The sequence below is a fragment of the Peromyscus maniculatus genome, chromosome 5 (assembly GCF_049852395.1).
Source record: "Peromyscus maniculatus bairdii isolate BWxNUB_F1_BW_parent chromosome 5, HU_Pman_BW_mat_3.1, whole genome shotgun sequence".
NCBI lineage: Eukaryota > Metazoa > Chordata > Mammalia > Rodentia > Cricetidae > Peromyscus > Peromyscus maniculatus.
The window spans coordinates 53,503,389-53,531,356 of NC_134856.1; the positions used below are offsets into that span (position 1 = coordinate 53,503,389).

The 27,968-nt window shown below is 53.6% G+C and overlaps 1 protein-coding gene and 1 long non-coding RNA gene across 3 annotated transcripts; one reads left to right on the plus strand and one right to left on the minus strand.

Moving 5' to 3' along the window:
* Window positions 1–94: 94 nt before the first annotated feature.
* On the minus strand, window positions 95–27,741 carry Zdhhc7 (zDHHC palmitoyltransferase 7). Of its 2 annotated transcripts, none has more exons than XM_006990159.4 (8): window positions 27,316–27,741; window positions 16,608–16,692; window positions 11,657–11,978; window positions 9,800–9,924; window positions 8,176–8,272; window positions 7,662–7,743; window positions 6,516–6,646; window positions 95–5,152 (listed from the first exon to the last, which is right to left on the minus strand). In XM_006990159.4, exons 3-8 carry the CDS (start codon window positions 11,960–11,962, stop codon window positions 4,976–4,978), a joined length of 918 nt encoding a protein of 305 aa, XP_006990221.1. In that variant the 5' UTR covers window positions 11,963–11,978; window positions 16,608–16,692; window positions 27,316–27,741; the 3' UTR covers window positions 95–4,975. The 2 variants fall into 2 exon arrangements, with proteins under 2 accessions (XP_006990221.1, XP_076428329.1); XM_076572214.1 differs by lacking the exon at window positions 27,316–27,741 and adding an exon at window positions 26,324–26,931.
* LOC143273325 (uncharacterized) lies at window positions 16,510–25,337 on the plus strand. The gene is made up of 3 exons (XR_013051335.1): window positions 16,510–16,544; window positions 17,057–17,091; window positions 24,084–25,337. It is a non-coding gene; the product is annotated as an uncharacterized LOC143273325 (long non-coding RNA).
* Window positions 27,742–27,968: the final 227 nt, after the last annotated feature.

Sequence of the window (27,968 nt, forward strand, 5' to 3'; positions counted from 1 at the left end):
TAGCTCAGCAGTTGAGAGCACTTGCTACTTCTGTAGAGGACCTAAGTTCGGATGGCAGCACCCATGTCAGCCAGGTAACTCCATCTCTACAGGATCACACACACACACACACACACACACACACACACACACACACACACACACACACACACACACACACACACACACACACACACACACACACACACACACACACAGCACACATTCACATGCACTTACACATTCTTTTTAAAAGAGAAAGCAAGCCTTGAGGGGGTCTGAGCCGCATGCAGACATTTGCTGTCTCCTGGCGCCCCCTGGTGGCCATCATGTAGCACTGTAAATCACTTTCTTCTCTTCCAGCCTGTTCCTACAGGGAGGGATGCCACCGACCCTTGTCATGGTGTGAGCTCCTAAGGTCCAGCTCTTGGTCCTTGTGCGCCTGTGGCTGGGTGATCAGGTGAGTGGCAGGCATCCTGCCGGCCGTTGTGTGCATTGTGATTTTCCTAAAGCTACTCATGGTTAACAGCATCACCACTGCTTGCTGCCTAGGTGCCCTGAGCCTCAGTTTCCCATGTACACAGTGGTACAATAGTGAGAGTCAAGAAAACCATCAATCAACACAGATTTTGTGTGTTTATGTGTGTGTACACGCGTGTGTGAAGGCCACAGGTCAACCTCCATATTGTTCCCCAGTCGCTATCAACATTTGGGGTTTTCCTTTCAATTATTATAATTTATTTATGTGGGGGGGGGCATGTACACATGTCATAGCATGTGTGTGGGGGTCAAAGGACAATTACTGTAGTTTTCTCTCTTTCTATCATGTGGGTCCCAGGGATCGAACCTGAGTCATCAGGCTTGGTGGCAGGCGCCTTTACCCGCTGAGCACATCTCGTGCGGCGTCTTGTTTTTGAAGCAGGGTCTTTCTGTCCTGAGGCTCGCATGAGTAGGTGAGGCTGGCTGGCCAGCAGGACTCAGGGATCCACCTGTCTTCACCTCCCCAGTGCTGGGATTTCAGCCGGGCACCACCACACCTAGCTTTTTTTTGACCTGGGCGCCAGGGATCATACTTAGGTCCTCATGCATGTAAAGCCAACGCTCTACCCACTGCGCCATCTCCCCAGGCCACCCTTTCAATGAGCATCACTGTCCTGATGACCTGGGGTATGTCTCCAGCAGAATACAGAATGACGCCCTCAACCCCACAGGGCACGCTGGGAAAACACTAAGCTTCTGTTTCCCTCCCTGTGGGGCGCCACCTTGTCTATGCCGCTTCTTAGCGACAGTGAGCTCCCCAGTTTCGGAACACCAAGTGGTTTGGGAGGGCTCCATGAGAGAATGTCCAGCACCTAAGTTCTGCTCCTTGACAGAGAGGCGAGGGGCAGTTTGCTCTGGAAATCTGGGGGTCCCCTTCACCCCACAGTCAACTGGCCCCTCAGGGTCCTACTCCAGGACTTGAGGAGGAGGCTGTAGTGGCAGCCAGAGAGCACAGAACTGGAGAAAGGAAAGACAAGGATGAAGCCAAAGTCTGTGGTGGTGTCACCCCCCATCTATGGCAGACCCCACACGTCCTGTCCTGTGGCCCCACAGAGCCCCACAAGCTCCTGGGCCTGAAAACTGTCACAAACCCAAATAAGGCATCCGAGAAGGTGCTGGGGACGGTGGCGTCCACCTGTAATCCCAGCACCTGGGCCATGCAGGAATTCTAAACCAATTGGGTAACATGAGGCAAAGGGGATCTGGGGCTCATGGTGGCGTGCACCTTTCATTTCAGCACTGAAAGGCAGAGGCAGGTGGATCTCCATGAGTTTGAGCCCAGCCTGATCTAAATAGCAAGTTCCAGACCAGTGAAGGCTACATAGTGAGACCCTGTCTAAAGACAAACAACAAAACACATGAGAATCGGAAGACAGAGCTGAGGGGTTCTCTAGAAGATGACAAAAGAAAATAGGAGTGGGGGGAGGGTGGGTCTAGGCAGTCCCACACTTAACTCACAAGCCAGAGGAAAGAGGCAGAGAGAAGAGTACACACCTAGGTGTTCCCCAGAACCACAGGGGCAGCCAAGACCCCTGGGGACCAGCACAGGGCAGGATTAGCCAGGCTGAGTCTGAGACCCAGGGCTAAACTTCGCTCTATGGGGTAAATTAAAGTCACTTAAACCCAGACACAGGAGAGTGGAGCCCATGGGCAGCCACTTTGGGAGGTGGGGATGTTAGACGGGGTGAACCCAGCCTAGCCATTGTTCCACGTCAGTCTAGAAGGTGTAAACTTCAAGCAGCATGAATGGGGACAAGGAGGGGTGGGGCACAGGACATGGTGACGTGACTAAGCGGGGCTAGGTCCTGCAAAAGTCACAGACCCTTCATCTCGAGCAATAAAATATCCAGCCTCATAATCTAAGCTGCACAATGAAGGAAGCATACTGCCCAGGAGAGGAACACAGGCTGCGAGCCCCAAGCTAACAGGAAGCAAAGGGTTACCCCTCACCTCTGATTTATGGGGTTGCATGCCTAGAACAAGCTCCTCCACAGCCTCCTGGACTTTCCAGAAAGCCACCGGAGCTGAGAGACTTGCCCTCGGTGCCTCTCGAACGGCCCAGGCTGTCCGTCCTTCTTCCGCAGGGCCGTGGGATCACCACGTCTTCCCTTCGGGGTCTGTGTCTTTGTCTGTGCTTAGGCAGCTGACAGCTGAGGAGCCACTGGGTCCTCAGGGTCTGTGGGGCTTGTGCCCGCTACAAGAGCCAGGCTGCTCAGCCACGAACGCTTTCCCCGCTGCGCCGGCAGCTGACTGGGTCCCATGGGACACCTTTTGGTCTCATACCCAGGCCTCATCCCCTTCCCACCAGTCCTGGTTGCCCTGTATGGTGAAGCCTCCCAACATCCCAGGAGGGACACAGGCAGGGTCACAGCTAAAGGCCTCAGGCTAGGAGCTGCACAGTGGGCCAGGCATGCTGTGTTTCTGTCAGGAAAGTCACCATGAGCCTCTCAGAGTAGCATCTGTACAGCACACCCAAGGCTGGGCCATTTTGGTCCATTTTGGGTCCTTCCTCATGTAGCCCCCTTCCTTTTCTTTCTTTCTTGGGTGTGGGGAGTTGAGACAGGGTTTCTGTGTACCCCTGGCTGTCCTGGAACTCTCTGTAGACCAGGCTGGCTTTGAGCTCACAGAGATCTGCCTGCCTCTGCCTCCCAAGTGCTGGGATTAAAGGCGTGCACCACCACCGTCCAGCTCGGAAAGGTTTTTAATAGCATTTGTTCATGTTTGGGTAGGCAGACTGGCCTCAAAGGCACAGCAATCAATCCTCCTCCCCAAGGGCTGAGGTTACAGATACCAGCTTCTATGCTCAGCTTTAGTTTTTATTTTAAAATAAACTAAAAAAATTTTTTTTTCACCAAGGCCATTCAGGAGAAAGTTAAGGGGTCTCAGAGTAAAATCCTAGCCAGGGAACAGCTGCAGAGGTGACTCTGGGAACTGCGCCCAGATGCCCACATCCCGTCACAGGCACACAGCAGTTAGATTCTGGAGAAAAGGCAGGCAGGCCACCCAGGAAGAAGAGGGCTGCAGGAGGTGAGAACTGTGGACGGGTCACTTTATTTCATATAAAATCACACTGAGGAGTTGAAAAGTCAAGTATACTCAGCTTGGATTCACCGCCACAGATTCCACACTGGAGGATGGCACCCCAGAGCCTGCATGCCCAGACACATGTGCAAAGGAATGCAGAGACAATCTGAGGGCGCCCCAGTTTGCTCACTGCATTAGGGCTAGGCTCACAGGTCCTGGGGTTCCCCTCGGTGGCACAGAAGCCCAGAGGAGGCCGGGTAAAAGCGACTGACATGGCCAACAGTCATGGTATCACAGGACAGAAAGGCAGCTGGTCCCAACAGGGACACACGGTGTCTGCACGGGAGCGGACTCGCAGCAAGTCCCCCGCCTCTGTCAGACCGCTCTCACTCAGCGGCAAAGGAACAACCTACAAGTTTAAGGCAAGTCCCCGAGGGGAGCTGTGTGTGGACTGCCGTATTCGAAGCCGCACCCAGGGTGCACTCTGAGCGCAGCGCCACGGTGGAGAAATCAAGTCATCAGTCACTGCTCTGACAGCTTGGGCACCGGGCTGGCCCCTGCAGCACCTGCCCAAAGGGGCCAAGGCGGCTCGCCCCTCTCATGCTGAGCTCCCACGGCCCCCTCCCCACAGTGCTGGGCCTCAGCACAGGGCGCCACCTTCCTTGTTGAGGGACTGTTGCATGCTGTCAGTTTGGCCGGAACAACAAGACCTCAGCTCCACGCCCTCAAATACTACTTTGAGTGAAATAAAAGCAGGAGGCCGGGCCCATGTGCAGGCATGCCTGTTCTTTGGATCTGGACACTGTATGATACATTCATAGAAGGCCAGCGAGGGCCAGCAGTGCGTCCCACTTCCCTGAAACACTGGAGTCGGAAAGACAGCTTGTCTACCACACACGTGCCTGAACAACACTGCTGATTCTGGCACATGCGTGCGCGCGCACACAGACACACACACACACACACAGACACACACACAGATGAGCACGTACAGACTTGCTGGAAGGGTCAAAGGATGCCCATTCCGGACAGCAGGGAGTGTTCTGGAAGCCGTCTTCACTGTTCAGTGCTAGGGGTTGGAGCCCTCCAAGCCACAGAGTCTCTGTGGAAACCCTTCTGGAAAGGGAGCGTGCTGGGGGCGGGCCAGCAGGCCTGCCAGCAGCTGCTGCTCTGCGGCTTTCTTCACGACTGAGAAGCAGCTCTGCCTGTGGGATGCTCTCGGCCCACGTGGCATCCCAAGTGTCAGGATGGTGACAGGATGGCCTCCTGGGGCTGCATGCTTCTCCTGGCAGTACACACAAAAACTGACAAGGCCCCGTGGCCCCGTAGCTGCTCCCGGCCTCGTCAGCTGGCCAGCTCCATCTGCCCACCAGGCTGCTGTCTGCAGGCCAAGGAGCATCAAGATGTCTGCAGACGTCCCGGCCCCGAAGGCTCACACAGAGAACTCAGGGCCCCCTTTCCTAGCCCTCACTTGCAGCCGTCTGAATCGGAAGCCAACAAAGGGGTTCATCCAGAGGAGGGAGGGGGGGCCCCCGAAGACAGACTTCATCCCTTCCCACCGCAGTCTCCGCTCCCACGTCGGTTTCTCGCTCTTGAGCCTCTCGATCTCCTGGAAGCAGAAGAAGTCACAGTGGCAGTGAGGAGCGACCCACAGCCAGCTTGCTGCTCAGTCACACAGCTCAGCACGAGTCTGCTGCCAGGCCTCCAGAGCCTGTGTGGACCTGGGCACTGTGAGTGCTCCTCCCTGTCTCTCTCACACACAGCCAGGCTGCAGCCATCTGCATGGACCAGCCGCAAAGTCAGCCTGTTGCGGCTCTTGATGGCAGTGGCCCTCTGCATGGGACCAAGCCCTTGCTTGAATTCCTACTCAGTCCTGTATTTACACAGCACCTACTCCAGGCCTGTAAGGGTAGGAGGGTAGTTGAGTTCCTGAGACCCGCTGAGCATTCTGACCCAGGGCCTGCTTGGCCTAACTGACTTCCATCAATCCAGGACCCAGAGACAACACTGTGCCAATGGAGGGAGCAGCAAAACACAGGCCTGTGGGGTCCGAGGCTGTCCAAGACTCCAGATCAGACCCCACCCCTGCAGACACAGAGCAGTGTCCAAGACTCCAGATCAGACCCCACCCCTGCAGACACAGAGCAGTGTCCAAGACTCCAGATCAGACCCCACCCCTGCAGACACAGAGCAGTGTCCAAGACTCCAGATCAGACCCACCCACCCACCCCCACCCCCGCAGACACAGAGCAATGTCCAAGACTCCAGATCAGACCCCCCCACAGACACAGCAATGTCCAAGACTCCAGATCAGACCCCCACCCCCCCATAGACACAGCAGTGTCCAAGACTCCAGATCAGACCCCCAACCCCGCAGACACAGAGCAATGTCCAAGACTCCAGATAAGACCCCCCCACAGACACAGAGCAGTGTCCAAGACTCCAGATAAGACCCCCCCACAGACACAGAGCAGTGTCCAAGACTCCAGATCAGACCCCTGCCCCCCGGCAGACACAGAGCAATGTCCAAGACTCCAGATCAGACCCCCATCCCCCCCACAGACACAGAGCAGTGTCCAAGACTCCAGATCAGACCCCCACCCACAGACACAGCAGTGTCCAAGACTCCAAATCAGATCCCAGCCCCCCCCCCCAGACACAGAGCAATGTCCAAGACTCCAGATCAGGACACCCCCCCCACCTTCCCCACAGACACAGACCAATGTCCAAGACTCCAGATCAGACCCCCACCCCCCCACAGACACAGAGCAGTGTCCAAGACTCCAGATCAGACCCCCCCCACAGACACAGAGCAATGTCCAAGACTCTAGATCAGACCCCCACCCCGCAGACACAGAGCAATGTCCAAGACTCCAGATCAGATCCCAGCCCCCCCCCCCCCAGACACAGAGCAATGTCCAAGACTCCAGATCAGGACACCCCCCCCCCTGCAGACATAGAACAAGACTCACTGTTTCATCATTGCATATTGAGTGGATCTGGGTGCCAAACATGACCGCAGTGAACGTGAAGAACAGGAGGCCCTCAAGGCACAGGAAGACCAACAGGATTACAGTTATGGGAGGTGAGAAGTCGCTGCACTCTGGGGATGAGAAGGAGGTGGGTCAGTGCACCAGCACCCTACACCACAGGGAGGGAGCCCTACACTTACACACCCTGACCCCTGCACTAAGTTTCCTGGAAGGAATGTGCGCCCTTGGAGAGTGCCCTCGAGCTCTCCAAGAGGCTGGCACACAGCCTGCCCAGCACACAGCCTGCCCACCCTTCCTAGCCAGCAACCTCTCAAGTCCACCTTCCCTGAAGTTCTTCCTGCACTGGGGGCTGGAGCCAGGGCTTGACAAATGCCAGGCAAGTGTTTTTCCACTGAGCTCTACCCCTGCTCTCTTTATGAGATAAGGTCACGCTAAGTTGCCTGGTTTCCCGGAGGTGTGGGGCTGTCCTGAAGGACACTCCTGTACCTACACTGTGGGGCTACTGTCACAGGAGTTCAGCCCCTCTGCCTTGCTGCAGCTGCCCGTCAAGGGCCGTCTGGATCACACCTCTCTGGATACCCCATCAGGCCACGCCAAGGCAGCTGTGAATCATGACTGACTAAGCCAGCCAGAAAGCGAACACAGGACTGACGGACTGGTGGCAATCCTGTTCGCTTCTAGTGTCTAAAGTCTGCAAGCAGCTAAAATGACCTATCAGAAATTCGTCAGTCATGCCTTGAGTGAGGGATCCAGCAAGGGCTCAGCAAATAAGCAGGATAGCAGGGGTGAAACTACCACACTCCGGTCTTAAGGAATGTCAGCTTTTTACCAGCACAATGGCTTATACCTGGCATTCCAACACCTAGGAAGCTGAGGTAAAAGAATCATCCCTGAGTTCAAGGTCAACCTGGGATACAAAGTTAGACCCTGTTTAAAACAAAACAAAACAACCCCCAAACAACAAACAAACAAACAAACAACTACAACAAACCAAACTCAGGTTATTACAAATAAGGTTGTTTGTGTGTGTGTGTGTGTGTCCCTGCATCCAGGAAACTGATTCTCCCTTGGGGACCCCCCCCCAACTGCGAAACTTTCAGGAATGACACACAGAGAGTCAGTTACCTGTCCACTGCCCTCGGACACAGGAGATGAACTGAAGCCCACAGAGAATCAGAGCATGGACTGAAGACAGAGCTATGTACATCTAGAAGGACGGAGACGGGTTAGCTTTTTAGAACAATTTGTCATCCTACAAGCAGAGGCTGGCTGCTCTCGCTCTCTCTCTCAGCCCGACTCTCTCTCTCTCACACACCTCCCCCCCCCACACCCACGCACCCATGGAAGAGTGCTGGCGGCCATCCAAGCCCACAGTGGATCAAGCCCGATGGTCACATGGCAAACAAGCAGGGAATCGAGCTCTCCAGCTAAAGGAAGGCCCTGTGTATGACAGTAGTGACTGAGAGGGACAGACAAACCCACAGGTGATGTAATACAAGTAGCAGACAGTCACCACTGTGCCCTGCATGTACCAACACAGCCAGCAGCTCTGAGGCTAAATACCTCCCCAGCTCCAGTGGGTGCAATTTTCAGAATTGCGTCCAGTTCAACACAATCTCCATACAAAGTTTCCACTCACCGTGAAGAGCACGAAGAATCTCTGGTTCTTTTCTCCTACGCAGTTGTTCACCCACGGGCAGTGATGGTCCATTTTCCGAATACACCTTTTGCAAATACTGCAAAGGAGAGTGCACAGTTCAGTACCTTGTGCTCTGGGGAAACCAGTGACAGACACCAAATGAAATCCAAGGTGGGCCGGGCAGTGGTGGCGCACACCTTTAATCCCAGCACTTGGGAGGCAGAGCCAGGCGGATCTCTGAGTTCGAGGCCAGCCTGGACTACCAAGTGAGTTCCAGGAAAAAGGCGCAAAGCTACACAGAGAAACCCTATCTCAAAAAACCAAAAAAAAAAAAAAAAAAAAAAAGAAAGAAAGAAAGAAAAAAGAAAGAAATACAAGGTGGGAGAGGCCGGGGGACATCTTTGCACAGCACTCTGCCGACACCTGTGACGAGTCTCAAACTGGCTGGCCTCAAATTCCCGACGATCCTCCTGCCTTAGCCTCCTAAGTGCTAGGATTCCAAGTGTGTATTGGGCCTTTTCCTACTCTGTCCCTCATGCCTGACTCTGCTGGTAGGTGCGTTTCTGAAACAGCTTACATCACTGACTGCATCCAGTGAGCACTGTGCAGCAGCAGTTGGCTCCTGGTCTCTTACTATCCACTCTGTCGGATGTAGTTTCTCTCATATCCCCTGGTGTACCTGCCAACCTAACAGCTTCCAAAACATTCCCAGGTCACCTCCAATGGATGGCAGGAGTAACTTCCTGCCACAGCAGTGCACTCCCTTTAAATGCACAACGGAGTGACTCCTGCACTTGTGGAACTGTGAGGTGACCCCCCAAGAGGAATTTGTGTCCACAGCCAGTCACTCCCCATGCCAGCCCCAGCCCAAGACCACTACTTCTCTCTCGATACCATGCACCCGTGTTTGCTTTCTGGCCTAGCTGGCCGTAGCTTCCCACTTCTCCACAGCGACAGGTGGACAAAACCTCTTACACCGTTTGTCCTCCCTGCAGACCGCTGATCTCAGGCCCGGCTCATCTTTATTTGCTCCCACTTGCAAATCCCAACCCATTAGGAGGAAGACACTTCAAGGGGAGGTCACACTCCATCTTTGTGCACACACACAGAGACGCAGTCCAGGATGAGGAAGCCCAACAGATTCCCTGGGATGGAGAAGTATCCCAGGTTCACCCTCCATACCTGATATCAGCACCCCCAAGGAACAGCAGCCTGTTTAAAACCCAGGCCTGGCACAGCAGGCAAATGACAGACTGCAGCAAAGGCCAGTGGCCGGGGCCCAGGAGAGGCTGCCATTGAAATGCACGTTTGTGGGCTGGACTGTTGCTCCTCCTCCTCATTAGTCAGTGTCAGACACCATGTCTACAGGAGCCTGCATCTGGTCTGCAGCTCCTGCCAGCCAGGAAGAGCAGCGACCATACAGAGGCCTGCTTCTCTAGCTACGACATCCATGTGCCAGCAGCCCATGACAACCAGGCCAGGAAAACAAGTGGACACCTTGTCACTTCCTCTGGCTGCTGTCTACTTGTCCCCCGCCACAGGGAAGGGCCCTGAGGTCTGCACCGTGTGCACACTCCCCAGACTACAGGTGCTGGCGGGGCTCTGCAGAGAGCGGAGGCTGTACCTGCAGTGGTGGGCACGCTCCGGCTTGATGCAGCAGCACTTGGGGCACTTGTAGATGACCTCGCCAGGCTTCAGCTGCAAGCTCTCCATGTACTCCTTGGTGGCATTGCCTTTGGGGACAGCCCCCTGTGCACACAGATCGACAGTTGGGTGAAAGGAAGGCAAAACAATACAATAAAACAAGGCTCACACCATAATCCTAGCACTTGAGGGGCGGAGGCAGGAGGATTGCCACTAGTCTGAGGCCAGCCTAATCTATATAGTGAGTTCCAGGCCAGCTAGGGCTACACAGGGCCACCCTCTTAACCACTCTGGCCCCCTCCTCTACAAAAAAAAAAAAAAAAAAAAAAAAAGTCAGTAAAACATGCCCATAATCCCAGCACTGGGGAGGCAGATGCAGAAGGATGGCTGAATTTGAACCCAGCCTGGGCTATATAGTGAGATCTTGTTTCAGGAAAACAGAGGCTTTTGAAGCCCCAAGTGTACTGAGTTTGAGGAAGGGAGTTAGTGCGGCCAGAGGCTCCACAAGCACACCAGGCCACTGGCAGACTGCACCACAGGGTGAGCTCTCCGACACAGTTCTGTTCATAGGCTAGCTGTGGATAGACAGGCTAACTGTGGATAGACAGGCTAGCTGTGGACAGACTAGCTGTGGATAGACTAGCTGTGGACAGGCTAGCTGTGGATAGACTAGCTGTGGACAGGCTAGCTGTGGATAGACTAGCTGTGGATAGATAGGCTAGCTGTGGACAGGCTAGCTGTGGATAGATAGGCTAGCTGTGGACAGGCTAGCTGTGGACAGGCTAGCTGTGGATAGATAGGCTAGCTGTGGATAGATAGGCTAGCTGTGGACGGGCTAGCTGTGGACAGGCTAGCTGTGGATAGATAGGCTAGCTGTGGATAGGCTAGCTGTGGATAGGCTAGCTGTGGACAGGCTAGCTGTGGACAGGCTAGCTGTGGACAGGCTAGCTGTGGATAGGCTAGCTGTGGATAGGCTAGCTGTGGATAGGCTAGCTGTGGACAGGCTAGCTGTGGACAGGCTAGCCAAGGCCACTGAATCAGACAGGAGAGGAAGCAAAGGCTATGCTGTGGATCCCAACATGGCAGGGAGGCAGCCTGCGAGGCCAGGCAGCCTTGCCTCCACCGTAGATGGCAATATAAGGGTACAACAGTGGTTCTCAAACTTCCTAATGCTGGGACCCTGATGTTCCTCCTAATATGATTTTGTTTCATTTCATAACTGTAATTTTGCAACTGTTATGAACCGTATTCCATCAGGCTGTCTGACAGGCATGCTGGAATCCACTGGTTTACAGGGCGCTGCCCAGCTAGCACTCCTCTCTTGTCACCTCCGTGGGAGCAAACCGGCAGACACAAGCACAGGCCACTCTACATGCACAGGCCGGGGTCCCTGAGCCAGGGCCGCAGTCAGTGCTGTAAAGAAGCTCAGAACTTTCTTGGAAGGAACACACATGGCCTCATACACCTGCAGTGGCCGCCTGTGGGGACTGCTCTCACGTGGCCACCTGTGGGGACTGCTCTCACGTGGCCCTCAGATTGCCCTTGCCAGAAGGAAGCCCCAGCCACCTCTCCCAGCTCTAGGGTGGCCACAAAAAGAGTATGTCAAGCTTCTGAGAAGCAGCTGCCCCTAGCCTGGAAGTCTGAACTGAGCCTTCACGGCATCAGGAACCGAGGAGCTCAAGTCCAGGTCTGCCTTCACTCAGAGGCCAACAGGACTCTGCTCCAGAGACGAGCCCACCACACTCTTCATGTCTGCACATATCTGTGCAGTGCTGTGCGCTGCTCCTTGGCAGCATCAAGACATGCCAACGTTCTAAGCAGAGATGCGTGTACTCACGGGGTCAGTGAGCATGGTTCTGAGGTGGGACGACAGTGCGAGCACCGCCAAGCAGTTGAAGATGACTCCATTCACCACAGAGTACCAGAAGTCTTTGGAAGGCAGCAACATGACGAAGGTTACCACGAAGTCTGCATAGACGACGAGAAGCCATGTCATAACAGCACAGACCATGCCACAGCCATCACGGATGAACCACACCCTGTCTGCCATGTCGGCCTCGGAGGACGCAGAATCGTAAGTGTCATTGTCGGTCAGGAGAGGGTGATGCTCGATGTCCCGGAGCCTGTGTCCTGACGGCTGCATGATTCCCTGACACACCCTGCAGAGGGGTGAGAGCTGGTGAGGCTCCTGGGCAAAACCACGCATACACATACACATTTAACACACGTGCCAAGTCAGCTCAAATACACCGAGCAGAAAAGGACCTAAGTACCAAACTAGCCGAGGGCTCAATCTCTGCCTTCTTCACTGTCCTGCTGTGTGAGGCCCAAGGGGTCAGTGTGTTGTTTGCCTGTGCATGCAAAGCTGTCACCTACCACACACAGAGATGACGGAAGGCACCAGCTGTACAGATCACAGCGTCCAGCACACATAGAGGACCCCGGTGGACACTGCTGTCCCCAGTGACCTGAGCTGTCTGTGCTCTGGACAGGGCTTTCACCCTTCAACCCAGACGTCACCAAGCATAGGGAAGGAAGCATGGGCAAACAGTGCTCTGTCTCCCCTTCCTAGAGACTCACCAGGCTGAGCTTGTACCTGGCTGCCCTCCACCACCTCAGCTTCCTCCTCCTCCCCAGGTTAATGCAGAAGGTGGGCAACAGCTTTTGCGGACAGCTCCTGTTTTCGCCTCTAGAGTCCTCAATCACACGCTGCTTCTAACATGTGATTTCTAACCTTCATAAGGCCTCCTGTTTATGAATCCAGTCTTTCTTTCCAGACTTTCCCAGTACTTCCTGTGGCCTCCAACTGCCAAGAGCACAGAGACCAGAGGAGCTGAAGAACTGGACTCGAGCAGGAACTACTCTGAGGCGGCGGTGGCGGCGGCGGCGCCTGGCCTGCCGGCTCGGCCTTCTCTTATCATGTTTGCTAAGGGTGGGGACGCTGGGGACAAGTACAGTGAGGGAGGGAGAGTCCGGTTGTGTCCTGGCCTTGGGACATGGAAGGGAAACGGTGCTGGGCACCAAGGTGAACCTGCCCCTCCACAGAAGCACCGAGGTGGGCAAAGGGGGTGGGGCTGTTCTTGCGGCTCCACCAATCAGCAGCATGGCTTTTCAAGTCCGGACACACATTTTTTTTTTTTTTTTTTTTTTTGGTTTTTCGAGACAGGGTTTCTCTGTGTAGCTTTGCGCCTTTCCTGGAACTCACTTGGTAGCCCAGGCTGGCCTCGAACTCACAGAGATCCGCCTGGCTCTGCCTCCCAAGTGCTGGGATTAAAGGCGTGCGCCACCACCGCCCGGCCATTTTTTTTTTCTTAATTGTAAGTGGAACACACTTGCCAATGGGTGTCCCCACTGGCAGAGTACAGAACTTTGACACGCAGCACAGACCAGGGCAAGAAGACACCATTGTTTCCACAGCCAGAGAAGAATCAGAGCAAAAGATCTTCCGGGCGATGTCGGGTACCATAGAAGACAGAAGAATGGGGACATGTGCCCGGGCCAGGGCTGCCCTCCTCATGCCCTCATGCAGCTTTCCCGGGCAGGCCCCTGTAAGGCACACGGGACCTTGCTTCTCCTGCCCGCAAACACCCTGCACAGCTCCTCCTTCCTGGACACTGGGACTGGGGTCTCAGAACCTCAGGCACCACCGGCTGAGCCTGGTTCTGAAGGGCCAACAAGAGGCTGGATGGCTCTGCCTCATCTGAGATCTCAGTGTGTCCACCAGCCAGGTTCTACCCCCCACCTCACCTGCCCCCTGCTTGACATCAACATGCTGAGACAGAGGACACTTGCACGCAGCAAGAGCTGTCTGCTTAAAGACAGATATGACAGGAAAGGCCCCTCACAGATCCAGCACTCTCCTGTGACTCCCACTATCCTTCTTTTTAAAACGTGATTTCACTGTATAGCCCTGGCTGGCCTGGAACTGGCTCTGTGGATTAGACCTGCCTTAGTCCCACAGAGACCTACCTGCCTCTTCCTCCTAAGTGCTGGGATTAAAGGCAGTGTGACAGCACACCCAGCGAATATCCAATTCTGTAAACAAACTGTAACTGGGCCCAGGAACATCAAGGCCTCCAGCTGAAGGGTTCTACAGGCCAGGACCCCTTTGTTTCCTGGTTTCCTCTGCTAGGCATGCTCTGTGAGGAACAGCCTGGCTAACATGGAGGGACAAGAGGTTGTGGGGTCAGAATTCCATGGTTTCTATCTGAGCTCTCCCAGGAGGGCAGGGCGCTGCAAGTCACACAGGGGCACAGCCACTGAGTGGTGCCAGCTCTGCTGTGCTTCCCGGCTGTGCAGTGCTTCCCCGCTCTGCTGTGCTTCCCCGCTCTGCAGTGCTTCCCGGGTCTGCTGTGCTTCCCGGCTCTGCAGTGCTTCCCCGCTCTGCTGTGCTTCCCTGCTTTGCTGTGCTTCCTGGGTCTGCAGTGCTTCCCGGGTCTGCAGTGCTTCCCCGCTCTGCTGTGCTTCCCCGCTCTGCAGTGCTTCCTGGGTCTGCAGTGCTTCCCGGGTCTGCAGTGCTTCCCCGCTCTGCTGTGCTTCCCCGCTCTGCAGTGCTTCCCCGCTCTGCAGTGCTTCCCGGGTCTGCAGTGCTTCCCGGGTCTGCAGTGCTTCCCAGGTCTGCAGTGCTTCCCGGCTCTGCAGTGCTTCCCGGCTCTGCAGTGCTTCCCCGCTCTGCAGTGCTTCCCGGCTCTGCAGTGCTTCCCGGCTCTGCAGTGCTTCCCGGCTCTGCAGTGCTTCCCCGCTCTGCAGTGCTTCCCGGGTCTGCAGTGCTTCCCGGGTCTGCAGTGCTTCCCGGGTCTGCAGTGCTTCCCCGCTCTGCAGTGCTTCCCGGGTCCGCTGTGCTTCCCGGCTCCGCTGTGCTTCCCGGGTCCACAGTGCTTCCCAGCTCTGCAGTGCTTCCCGGCTCTGCAGTGCTTCCCGGGTCTGCTGTGCTTCCCGGGTCCACAGTGCTTCCCGGCTCCGCAGTGCTTCCCGGCTCCGCAGTGCTTCCCGGGTCTGCAGTGCTTCCCGGCTCTGCAGTGCTTCCCGGGTCCGCAGTGCTTCCCGGGTCCGCAGTGCTTCCCGGGTCTGCAGTGCTTCCCCGCTCTGCTGTGCTTCCCGGGTCTGCAGTGCTTCCCCATTCTGCAGTGCTTCCCAGGTCTGCAGTGCTTCCCGGCTGTGCAGTGCTTCCCGGCTGTGCAGTGCTTCCTGGCTCTGCTGTGCTTCCCTGCTCTGCTGTGCTTCCCGGGTCTGCTGTGCTTCCCTGCTCTGCTGTGCTTCCCGGGTCTGCAGTGCTTCCCCGCTCTGCAGTGCTTCCCGGCTCTGCTGTGCTTCCCGGGTCTGCAGTGCTTCCCCACTCTGCAGTGCTTCCCGGCTCTGCAGTGCTTCCCCACTCTGCAGTGCTTCCCGGCTCTGCAGTGCTTCCCGGGTCTGCAGTGCTTCCCGGCTGTGCAGTGCTTCCCGGCTGTGCAGTGCTTCCCGGCTGTGCAGTGCTTCCCGGCTGTGCAGTGCTTCCCGGCTGTGCAGTGCTTCCCCGCTCTGCAGTGCTTCCCGGCTCTGCTGTGCTTCCCTGCTCTGCTGTGCTTCCCGGGTCTGCAGTGCTTCCCCGCTCTGCAGTGCTTCCCGGCTCTGCAGTGCTTCCCGGGTCTGCAGTGCTTCCCCGCTCTGCTGTGCTTTCCGGCTCAGCTCCCATGAGAGCTGCCAGGGCACGGAGTGCTCTGCTCTTCCTGGGGTACAGATGGCAGGGATATCCACAGAAGAATGGCACCCCCAGACACACCTAACAATGGCTGTGGCAGGATGTTCTTAGATGTGCACATCAGGCTGGCAGTGTAGAACATGTGTGTGCTGTAGGTGTGCACCTCCAAATCCATGGACACCAGAGAAGGAAAACAGCCCAAGATCCAAGTGTCACTTTATTTCCCCTTTTCTGTTCTTGTGAGACAAGGTCTCAGGTAGCTCAGGCTGCCCTTGAACTCCTGACCCCCCAGCCTCTACCCACTAAGTGCTGTGATGACAAGCATGTGCTGCCATGCCTGTACAAAATCTAAAAGGCAGCAGTCACTGAACACAGCAGGATGCAGCTATCTGTGAGTTGCTCCATCCCAAGTTACTGTGTCCACTGCATTAGTGCAATGGGAAAGGAGAGAAAAAACCACAAGGAAAGCACTCCATACACAGAGAGAACATGGCTAGCACCAAGAAATGTGATGCTGGGCCACACGACCCACCAGGAGCCATGTCCCACACAACAAACACTAATATCTGCTGGTGCCACACTCTTGGTGGTCCATTCTGGAAGAGCTCTGAGTGAATGTGCCTCACCCTGAGACTTAGCCTCTTAGGGAACCACAGGGTAGTTGACAGCCAGCTGCTAAGCAAACAGGATGTGTAAAATATGAAGTAACAAGCCATGGGCCATGTGGCAAAGCATAAAAAGAACTACAGGTTAATTTAAGTGTAAGAGCTAGTTAGTAACAAGCCTGAGCTATTAGACGAGCATTTGTAATGTAATATCAGCCTCTGTGGTTTCTTTGGGACCAGGCAGTTGGGACAGGAAACTCCGCCTACAGCCTCAGACTGCAGCTGCCTCTGGGCTTGACCACATACACACCCTTGTCTGTCCCACAATCCATAGCTACATCAGCTAGGGAGGGATACTGTGCTCTAAGTCAAGAGTCACAATGAGCTGGACTGGTGGCTTGTGCCCATAATCCCAGCACTCAGGAGGCTGCGACAAGAGGATGGTAAGTTTGAAGTCAGTCTTAGCTAGAGTGAGACTCTGTCACACACACCAGCCGCACACTCACCTTACAAATTGCTTCTAAGCATCATGGGAGCACTTGTGCCTTTTTTTCAGGACTGTAAGGCGCATGTTGTCCTGTGTGATGTGGCCTGCAAGACAATAAACTCAATGACAGGTTACCTGCTGAGTGACAGAGCAGCGCACAGAACAAGTCTGTGAACCATGGATGTCACACACACAGTCTAAGCAGCACTGTGGCTCTGCAATTGGGACTGTCCACAACAATGAAATCACTGGTCTTCTGAGTTCTGATCACCAGCAAATTAACTGTGGAACAAAATTATTGATTTTATTATTTATGTTTTTGAGATAAGGTATTATAAGCTGTCCAGGCTAGCCTCCAACTCATGAGTTCAAGCCATTGAGCCACAGGACCCAGCAGCTAAGACTGGGACACACACTACTGCAGCCAACAATAACTTACTGTGGTCTCTTTTACCCTCCTCATGTTAGCTCCAAATCCAGATGCCTGAATCCTTCAAGAAAAGGTATGGTGGTACATGTTTTTGATCCTAGTACTTGGGAGGCAGAGGCAGGCAAATCTTTGAGTCTGAAGCCAGCTGGGTCTACACTGTGAGACTCAGGAGAGACCCTGTGGTGGTAATCTAATTGTATTGAAATATTATTTTGATTTGTACTGAAATATTAATTTGATTGTATGTTAATAAATAAAGTTGTCTGGGGGTCAGAGCTATTAGAGCCATAGCAAGAGTGTGGCGGTGGTGGCACACGCCTTTAATCCCATAGATACCTGTGTGTTCAGGGTCAGAGCTATTAGAGCCATAGCAAGAGTGTGGCGGTGGTGGCACACGCCTTTAATCCCATAAGATCTCTGTGTGTTCAGGGATACAGCCAGCATTGGAGACATATGCCTTTAAGACCTAGGGGGCTGTACATTCAGACAGTGACGAGGCAGTCATGTGTTTGGGTTTACAACCAATGAGAAGGCAGAACAACATACTTTAAAAATACGAACCGACAGGAAGTAGGTCTCTTTTCGCGAAGCTGGGACAGCAGGAGGAAGGGTGAGATTTTAGCTCTGAGCTCTGACTTCTTGGCTTTCTCTTTTACATTGTTTCTGTGTTTCTTATTTAATAAGACGGTTGGATACATCTACAAGACCCTGTCTCAAAAATCTCAAAAAGAAAGAAAGGAAGAAAGATAGAAAGAGAGAGAGAGAGAGGGAGGGAGGGAGGGAGGGAGGGAGGGAGGGAGAGGGAGGGAGGGAGGGAGGGAGGGAAGGAGGAAGGAAGGAAGGAAGGGAGGGAGGGAGGGAGGGAGGGAGGGAGGGAGGGAGGGAGGGAGGAAGGAAGGAAGGAAGGAAGGAAGGAAGGAAGGATGGATCCAGGGATAGGAGGGAGGGGCCACACCTGGCTGGTGTGTATGTCCAGCAGTAGCCTATTCTCACTAGCCATGGAGGAGGAGCCACAGGATGGGCAGAGTGTGACTGAGGGGGGCAATTATAGCACCAGGCACTGCTAAAAAGGGGGGCAGAGCGGCCAAGAGAAAGTGCTAGCACTGATTGAGGGCCACTGCAGATGGCGTCTGCAGGAGACTGGCAGAGTGTGGCATATTCACACAGGGAAGAGAAAGTGACTGAATGAGCAGAAGCACTGGCAGTCTCACAAACTCCAGCGAAGTGAAGGAACATGTACGCAGTGACTCTCCTGTGGGACCACAAACCACACAAACCAACAGGTGTCCAAAGAACCTGAAACGGGTTCCAGCTCAAGAGGCTGAGGTTGCCTTCCAGCTGAAGCAAGGGACATGGGCACATGGATTTATCAAAGCCAAATTCATTAAGTAACCCACTGTGGGCACAGCTGTAACCCCAGCACTCAGGAGCCCAAATCAGGAGGACTGTCTCAAGTTTGAAGCCAGCCTGGGCTACACTGTGAGACCATGCTTTAAATATTCACTAAGTTGTTTTGAACAGATGAAGTACACACTTTAAATATGTGTTTCTCTGTGAGTCTGTGGGGCTCCCATGAGAGGATGCAGGGATAAGACGGCTAGTCCAGGGACTGGGGCAGTGCTGGAGGAAAAAGCTTCAGGAGAAGCCACATCCTGGTCAGTGCATTTGTGAGCCAAGGCTGTCTTCCATCTACTCTCATCTGTGACTTCAGGCTCTGTGGTCATGTGGACAGAAGCAGAAGGAACTCAAGAATCAGTATCTGTTGGTGATCGGTTCCTCCAAGAATGAGGGAGAGGACATCTAATACTGTTATGCCCCAAGTGCCCGCCTGGGACCCTGATCTCACACTGAGCTGATGGTTGCAGTAGTCACAATCCACCAGTGCCCTACACACAGACACAGAGAGCAGACGTCTGCAGCTGACAGAGACACACCTCATCACATGGGGCTCGGCACCCAAGCGCCAGGCACTTAAAAAACAGTACAGAGACTCAAGAGCAGAGCTTCATCCACAGGGTTCTCACACTTGTGGGGGTGGGGGTGGAGCAGAGCCTCCCAAACAATGTGCTGAAAGCTTCCAAACCAAGAGCAAAGGCATCAGGGGAGAGATAGCAAGAACCAGAGTGAGGAGCAGGAAAGATGACTGGCCACAGGGCAACCTGATGGACAAGCAGATACGGAGAGAATACAGAGAACCCAGGTGGGAAGGGCACCACCCGAGAGAGGGGGCTGTGATGGGGGACAGGACTGGGCCACACGAGCAGTCCGCTGAGTGCCTTGCTCAGGCACCAGAACTCGGGCAAGAGGACAGGTGTCTTAATGAGGTAGCACACAGAGTACTTGGCATCAAGGCAGGACGAGGTTGGCAGGGGAGGTCTGTCACCCAGGAGGCTATTGCGTCCTCTCACCCAAGCAACGGTGGGCAGAGGGCAGGAGGAGAAGGGCCTGAGGGGACCATCGGGCAGGCACAGGAAGGGTGGCAGTGCAGTAAGGACGGGCAGAGTTCACTAGCGGAACTGCAGGCTAGTGGGGAAATCCGAGGTGTCGGCAAGGCAAGCCCCAAGATACCAGCTGGAAGTCACACTTTCTGCAGCATCCCCCTTCCACACTGGAAGTCACACTTTCTGCAGCATCCCCCTTCCACACTGGAAGTCACACTCTCTGCAGCGTCCCCCCTTCTTCCACACTGGAAGTCACACTCTCTGCAGCGTCCCCCCTTCTTCCACACTGGAAGTCACACTCTCTGCAGCGTCCCCCCTTCTTCCACACTGGAAGTCACACTCTCTGCAGCGTCCCCCTTCCACACTGGAAGTCACACTCTCTGCAGCGTCCCCCCTTCTTCCACACTGGAAGTCACACTCTCTGCAGCGTCCCCCCTTCTTCCACACTGGAAGTCACACTCTCTGCAGCGTCCCCCCTTCTTCCACACTGGAAGTCACACTCTCTGCAGCGTCCCCCTTCTTCCACACTGGAAGTCACACTCTCTGCAGCGTCCCCCTTCTTCCACACTGGAAGTCACACTCTCTGCAGCGTCCCCACTTCTTCCACACTGGAAGTCACACTCTCTGCAGTGTCCCCACTTCCACACTGGAAGTCACACTCTCTGCAGCGTCCCCCCTTCTTCCACACTGGAAGTCACACTCTCTGCAGCGTCCCCCTTCTTCCACACTGGAAGTCACACTCTCTGCAGCGTCCCCACTTCTTCCACACTGGAAGTCACACTCTCTGCAGTGTCCCCACTTCCACAGTGGAAGTCACACGGAGGGCGCTCTTCATCTCCCTACCTCACAGAAGCACTCCCCTGCACCCGTGGCACCTTGCAATGGCCATGCCACATTTCACCCATGGTGGGCACCATGGGAATGCAGGAACAGACGCCAAGTTTGCCAACAAAGCCGCTGGATTGAGTGTGAGATGAGGCTCGCATCAGAGGCCCTTTCTTCTGTCCTTGCTTTGAACTTGTCTTAAGGCCACCGAAGCAGTGCAGTTCTGATTCTGGGGTATAGGGCCATGTGTGCAGGCCCAGGGAATGAAGCCGCAAAGGACAGGGATGACGAGGAGAAAGCCAACTGTTAGAGGGTGGGAGGCTAGCCTTGGCCTGGGGAGAACTCACAGCCAGAACTCCCAAGTGATCCAAAGCAGCATTCCCACAGACCCCTGCATGGGAGTGTGCACAGGAGTGTTCCTCACACTGCCGAAGGTGAGCGAAAAGCTGTCTTTGTCTGCATGACGCAGCTTAGAAACAACGCATTCACGGAGACTCAGAACACAGTGTTAGGTATGCAAAGTGAGCGAAAGGCTCCGCACTGGACAACTGTCATAAACTGAACAAAGCAGAAGCCTGGATAACTAAACAGATCAGTGGCTTTGGGGCCTGGAGGGAGGGTAGTGTGACTGTCCTGTCACACTGGGATGGGGGGCACGTTGCCATATGATGGTGGGAACTTGCTAAAATGTACAGTTGGAGGAGGTAGTTCATGCCTTAATCCTAACACCCAGGAACAGAGACAAAGGATCACAAGTTTCAGGTCTCATACAGCTGGCTGCAAAGTGAGACCCTTTCTCAAATAGACAAACCTCAACACAACCACCACCTTTGGACCCTGGAGGAAGTCGGGGGGTGGTGGTAGAAGAAGTGCAGTGAGACTCAGGGACAGCTGTGGAGACTGGAAGAGAAAGAACAGAAATGCAGTCATGTATCCATAGTGCCGAGAACCTTAAGTGCCCCCAAAGTGCTGTAGCAGGCTGGCCCCTCTGTTCCAAGACCCTGCCAGGGCTCACGATAGTCTACCGAGATGACAGGCCAGCAAAAGAGATAGTGACAGGAAGTGGGTGTTGAAGGCAAGACTTGGCCTGGAATTGCAAATCACAGTCCAGGATGGAGAGGCAGATGCTTGAAACACAGGTGGTGGAGAACCTGAGGGCACCCAGGTCCTGAGGAGCCCAGCAGCAGGCTGGGAGGGAGGGGAGATGCAGCACTCCTGAAGACTGGGTGCAGTAGGAACCCTAAGCATTCAGAGGGGCACCCATCAGACTCCTCCATGTGGTCAAGAATACCTACGCCTTTGACAAGTGTCCTGGGCACATCACCAGACAGGTGAGAAGGGCACCTAAGTTGTGTGTGTGTGGGGATGACTGCAAGGGAGCCAACCCTCACTCGATGTGGCCAATGAACAGCCTGTGTGACCCAGCCCAGCACCTGTGAAAAGTGCTTCCGAAGCACTGGTCACTCCAGCGCACAGGCCTGAGTGCAGAACTGGCTTCCCATGCCAGGCTGATCACCTATGCACAGGAATCCATTATTTTCTCCTCTGATTACTAAATCTACAAAACTATTAACCTTGAAGAACATACAGACACACCCAACAAAAGCCAAGTGTCAACACACTGGCAAGGGCTGCATGCTGTAAGCAGTAAGTAGCCTTATTTAACCTTTCTAGAAGTGTCTGTTAAAGATACTTAGTCACAATAAAACAGCACTTGGAACACTGCAGGTCACAGAGGTTGGAAGTGGAGAACACAGACATGGAAGCAGAGGACAGGAGGAGGAGCCACCTCAGGGGTGGAAGGCATCACTGAGCTTTCCCCTCAACAGCTACACTTGCCCACAGGTCTCCAGCTGGGGAGCACACAGGACCGGTCCTGACTTCTTTATATATATATATATATATATATATATATATATATATATATATATATATATATATATATATATTTTCTTTTCTTTTCTTTTCTTTTTAGGCAAGGTTTCTCTATGTAACATCCCTGGCTGTCCTGGAACTTGCTTTGTAGCCCAGGCTGGCCTCAGACTCACAGAGATCCACCTACCTCTGCCTCCTGAGTGCTGGGGTTAAAGGTGTGTGCCACCACCGCCCGGCTAGGGTCCTGACTTCTTTACTCCCGTGCTCTCTGAAGTGATGTCTTGGGGGTCACAGGCCCAGGGGGTTGGAAAGGAGAACTGAATCTAGAAAATACCCATCCTGGTGACATAATAGTCAACTGGCTACTAGCCAATTCCACTGCAGGAGGGTTGGGAGCAGAGCCTCCTCCGTTACACTGTCCCCCACTCCCCATTTCAATAGACAACACCACACCATCTAGCCTCTAAGGTCAACTACTAAGAACTCACCTTCACTAGCCTCTTCCTCCAGCCCCCACATCTAAGCCTTGAGCAAGTGTTGGCTGGGGTCTTGACCCTCAGAAGCATCCCCAACCTGACTACATCCCCACCTCCCCTGCCCACCCAGATCCTGGCACTGTGCACTCAGTTGTAGACTCAGTGCCTCTATTTACCTGACCAGCCTGGCCCGCTTGCATTCAGTGCAATCCTTGGAGGATCGGGTCACATCAGTTCCACACCTGCCTGTGCACAGACCCTCTGCAGCCTGCAGTCACAGCCACCCAGAGCTGCACACCCCTCCTGCTGGCTGCTCCCTTGCTGCTTGTTTCCCAACACATCCTCACCAGGGCAGTTCTTGAGATTTCCCTACACTCCAGAACATTGAGTGAGTGAGAGAGAAAAGCAGGGAGGATGTTGCATGTTGTGGGGGATGGGGACGGGGAGGATGCTTGAGGTTGGGAGAAAAAGTGGGGCAGAGAGGATGCTCAAGGTAGATGGTGTCATGAAGCGCACTCAGCACAGAGCACTGCTGTTAGATGAGGAGCCAAGTCTTGGAGATGGGTCATTCAAATAGACCCTATGAATATGGGATTGGGGCCACTCTGCTTCTACTGCTGGGTTCTCCTGCTGACACACACCGCCTCCAGAGCCCAGGGTTGAGAAAGAGCACTCTACGGAACAGCAGAATTCTGGAATTTCAAAGCATATCAATGACACTTGGAAAGTTTGTCTCCAGAGAAACCAACACTTCTCTAGCTGGTGGCCCCTCTCCGCTGTGCTCTGAGCATGGAGCCTGGCTTCCTCAAGATTTCCTCAGAGGCTTTCAACCTGCGTGCCTAATGCCTCTGCTCTCCTGTGTGGCCAGAGGACATACCTACTTAGTGTCCTTGTCATTACCTCTCCATGGTGCCCGCACCCTGTGGCACTCAAGCCTCAGGCACTAGGTCCCAACAACCCTCTGCATTAGTTGGCTAGTTAGAAACTGGTAGGTTCCAAGGCCATTGAGGACAGACCCACCCTTCACAACCGGCAACTTGGAAAACCAGGAGCTGAAGCCGCAGGACTGGGGCCTGGCAGAATGGGATCTGAGTTGTTATCTCTGGCCCTGGGTGGAGACATGGCTTCTGAACTGCCAGAAAGATCCTAGGACTTCTACCTAGCAGAGGCTTCCTGGTAAAGAATGAAGACATAACTTGCCTGTCCCTTAGGGATTAATCCAGTGGCCTGTCAATCACCTGCACAGGAAGGCACCTCTCAGGAAAGCTGTCTGTCCCGAAGACTTCAGGAGCACAGTGTGAAGTCTGCCTACACGTGTGGGCAGCAGGACCAGCTCTCTGGTCACTGTCACTGCGTTTCCCTCCATAATGGTTCCTTGGGCCACTGCCCACTCTCACCTTTGAGAGTGTTCCACACTATGATATGTCTCATCTGAATTCTTTCCCCAGAGATGACAAGGAGCCTAGATCAAGATCCCAGTAACAAGAGTTATTCTTCAAAATCTCAGTTCCGTTCTCCAAATCCATCTGGTCCAAATTCCTCAGGGCTGCTTCACTGAACTCTCCTCCAGACTTGTCAAGGCTCAGTCCTTCCACCTCTCCCACAAGTTTTGGTGAGCTCCTCTGGGCTTCTGCTCCTTCTTCCAATGAAAATTCACATTCACTCTCTCTGCCTAGCACAAGTATTCATTCACCAATTTTCAAAGTACCCACTATCTTCAAGCCACGACTGAATATAGTATTTTTTTAAATGATCAGGTGCTGTGCCAATAAGACATAGTCCACAGTCTGGATTTCATTTAAGAAGTAACAGAATTCTATGAATTGTTTACAGCAATGGAATTCAGCAGTAAGCAGGGCTCGGAGCAGCAAGACAAATGTGTGCAAATAGCAGGAGATGGAGCACGGAGTACAAAGCCAGACAAAGACCTGCTGTGTTGCTCAGGCTAGCTCAAACTCCTGGGCCCAAGCAATCCTTCTGTCTCAGGCTCTGGAGCTAGGACTACAGACATACTACCACACCCTACTTCAGAGACTTTTTAGATAGAAGAGAACTGGAATTACGAAGCTCTCCCACTGACCTTTGTCTCCTCCATGATTTAGAAGAGAGAGTCATTAGTCAACGGCAAAGCAAAGAATTACATTTTCAAGGAGGAAGAGTAAAAAAACAAAAGCAAACAAGAACAAACCCCTAACGATATGATGTGCTGTGAGGCTCTGGGTGTCACAGTACCTAACCACCTAAGTAAGGCTGCCTATTGTTCCACTGACCGTCACACCCCTCATCAGAGGAGGCCTGGGTTGGCAATACTCCATACACAATGCCACACAGCAATGTCAGGGAGCTGGGGACCCACAGGAGGAGGGCAGATGCTGGTATTTGAGACCTGCCTGGATTCCATTCTTTTCTCTTGGCTGACTTTAATTTGCAGCCCTTTTCTGTAATAAACCAACCACCGGTTATCTCCTTCAGTGAGCTGAGTCCTTCCTGTGGACTATGACCAAGGGGGTGGCTTGGAGAACCCCACCCCAACTTGCAGTGTGGAGAGCAGGGCTGTTCCCCCTAAATTTTGTATCTCAGCAATATTCACAGCAGACTTGAACTCTCCTCAGCTGTTAAAACAGAAGTGTCCCATGGTAAGGTGTCAACGTTCACCCTGCCCTGGAGCTCAGTTTTGATTTTATGTCTTCTGTTCTGTTCTTGTGCGTGAAAACATTCTTTAGAAAGTGTATACAGGCTGGAGAGATGGCTTCAGTGGTTAAGAGCACATGCTGCTCTTCCAGAGAGCACCCACCTTGAGCCACTCACAACAACCAGTAACTCCAGTTCCATGGTAACCAATGCTTTCTTTGGCCTCTGCAGGCATCTGCATGTACACAAGAGGCAGGTACACACATGCACGCGTGCACACAAATAAAAATAAATCTTTTAAAAGCATTACTTTTATAATCAAAACATTACTATTAAGAAATGTCCCTCAAAAGCTGCCTTTAGGAAATGTCATATGTCATTGTTCAGCAGAGAACGAAGCTAGGAAGTGCTAGAGCGGACAGCAAAACCACTTCCAAAGCACCCAGACGCTACTTTAGTGGGGACTAACTTCTATTCTTACTTCCTTGGGTTAATTTGTTATCATATTATATCACCAAAGTTCACGTGAGCAAGTAACAACTTCATTAAGAATACAAATCCTAGCTGGGCAGTGGTGGTGCGTGCCTTTAATCCCAGCACTCGGGAGGCAGAGCCAGGAGGATCTCTGTGAGTTCGAGGCCAGCCGGGTCTACAGAGTGAGATCCAGAACAGGCACCAAAACTACACTGAGAAACCCTGTCTTGAAAAAAACAAACAAACAAACAAACAAACAAACAAAAATCCCGTCCATACTTTTAACTAGTCAAAATCATTCTTAAAGTTTCACATATGCTTTTGAACTGAGGGTCTTTCCATTAACAGTAATACTTTTCCATTTAGTTTTGTTTTGCTTGAGGTAGGCCCAAACTCTCGATCTTCTCATCTCTACCTCCAGCTCTTGAATGCTGGGGCTATACATGCCTACTTTTCCATTCTTGGGAAAGGGAACTCACTATGTAGACCAGGATGGCCCCAAACTCACAGAGATCCACCTGCTTCTGCCTCGAAAGTGCACCCACTTAAGAGTTCTAATTGAAAATTTTTTGAGTGAAATTACCTCTTCACTCACTGTTGTCCTCTAGTCCTCTCCTCAGCTCTCAACTCAGAAGCCTGTGCACAAAGTATACAATCCAACTTCCACACCTCCAACCTGTCTATTTTGTGCAACATTCAAAAAGTGAAATTTAGTTAACACTCTCATTAGACCATTTTATAAAATTCTCCAAGAACCTTTCACTTCAATCAATTGTGCAAGTTTAACAAGGTATTGTAACTTTAGGCAAGTGAAAGTTGTAAACAACATTAGAAAGATCATTGTCCTGATGGGTAGCTGGGAAAGATTTGGGAAGAAATGTAAAGGACCTGCCATCCAAGCCAGTAAAATAAACACGAATGCAGTCTCTATGGGGACTGCAAAGGAGGCTGTAGCTTGGGTTTGAACAGCACCACACGCAACTGTGAAAGCCGCTACAGAGTAGACAGCTGCAACTCTCATTACTCCAATTTAATTGCCACAATAAACTGGCTGTTCACGAGCTAATAAAATGAGCCTATTTGATAGCTAGAAGGGACTTAGTTCTAGAAATGATGACAGCTCAGAAGAGTTGAACCTTATTACCCTGAAAGCTGACCTGCTTGTCCAAGACGCCCTTCCCGGGTAACTAACCCCTTACTACCATGGACAGGGGCAGGGGGGAGGAGAAGGAAGCAGACCGACAAAAAATAGAAGAGTTCGGTTAAAGGGGATGAGGGTGGGGGCATAAGATTGGAGAAGGCAGACGTGCGACAAAGCATGCCTTACAAAGACTTCACAGCCCACAGACGGGTGACAGCACTTTATGACAGCAACCCCGACATTAGCCACAGAGAACGCTTGGCTCCGGAGCTGGGTGTCGCGCCCAAGGTCAGGCAAAAGCCTGAGGTTGCAAACAGGGTCCGATTCTGCGGGATCGGCAGAGAAGGCAGCGGACCCCCGAGGGGACTGCGGCTCGGAGGCCGCCGGGAGCAGCCTGGGGTCGTGGCCCCGGCCGCCGCACGCACTGCACTTACCCGAGGCCCGGGTGGGGTCGCCCAGTGCTGCGGCTCCTCGCGGCCGTCGGCTGCAGCGGCGCGAGCGGCGACGCATCATGCGACCGCGCTCATGGCCGGGCCGAGTGGACCCGGATCCGCTCGGTTCCCCTCGGCTCGGGCCGGCCGGGCCGGTGTACCGGAGGCAGCAGCCCAGCGGAAGAGAGAGCCCAACGCCGCGGCCTGGACAGCGGAGCGGAACGACCCCGGAACTGGACACGGCGAGGTCAAGGCGCAGCGCTTGCGTACTTCCGGCCGCGACGCCCGGGGCTTCCAGGAAGAGGTTTGTGAGGACACTGGCGATTTCTTCCGCTACCGACCTCCCAAAAACCTAACGGTTCTTGGAGAAGAGACAGCACTTACGGCAAGACTGCTAAACGGAGATCCCTGAGAAGGGTGGCCCGGAAGATAAGAACCGGCGCCTACGGGCCGCCGCGAGGGCCACGCCGCGTCGCCATTCGTGCGAAGAACTCTCCTGAGAACTTTTCCCGTGGCACCCTAGGTCTAGCAAGTGGCGACTCAGATCCTCCCTCAAGGCTGGCCTGTGCCAGGTGGAGGATGGAGAACTACGGAGATGGAGGACGGACGCATGGGAGTGTAAGCAGCTGAGCCAGAGGGCGTTGGGGAGCCCGTGG

Bases quoted from the DNA above. Each gene is read 5' to 3' on its own strand.
- Zdhhc7 (XM_006990159.4), bottom strand. From the start codon at position 11,962: ATGCAGCCGTCAGGACACAGGCTCCGGGACATCGAGCATCACCCTCTC. The intron at 9,925-11,656 runs GTGAGTACACGC...CTGTGTGCACAG, and splicing joins GAACCATGCTCACTGACCCC to GGGGCTGTCCCCAAAGGCAA. The intron at 6,647-7,661 runs GTAACTGACTCT...TCTCATCCCCAG, and splicing joins TGTCCGAGGGCAGTGGACAG to AGTGCAGCGACTTCTCACCT.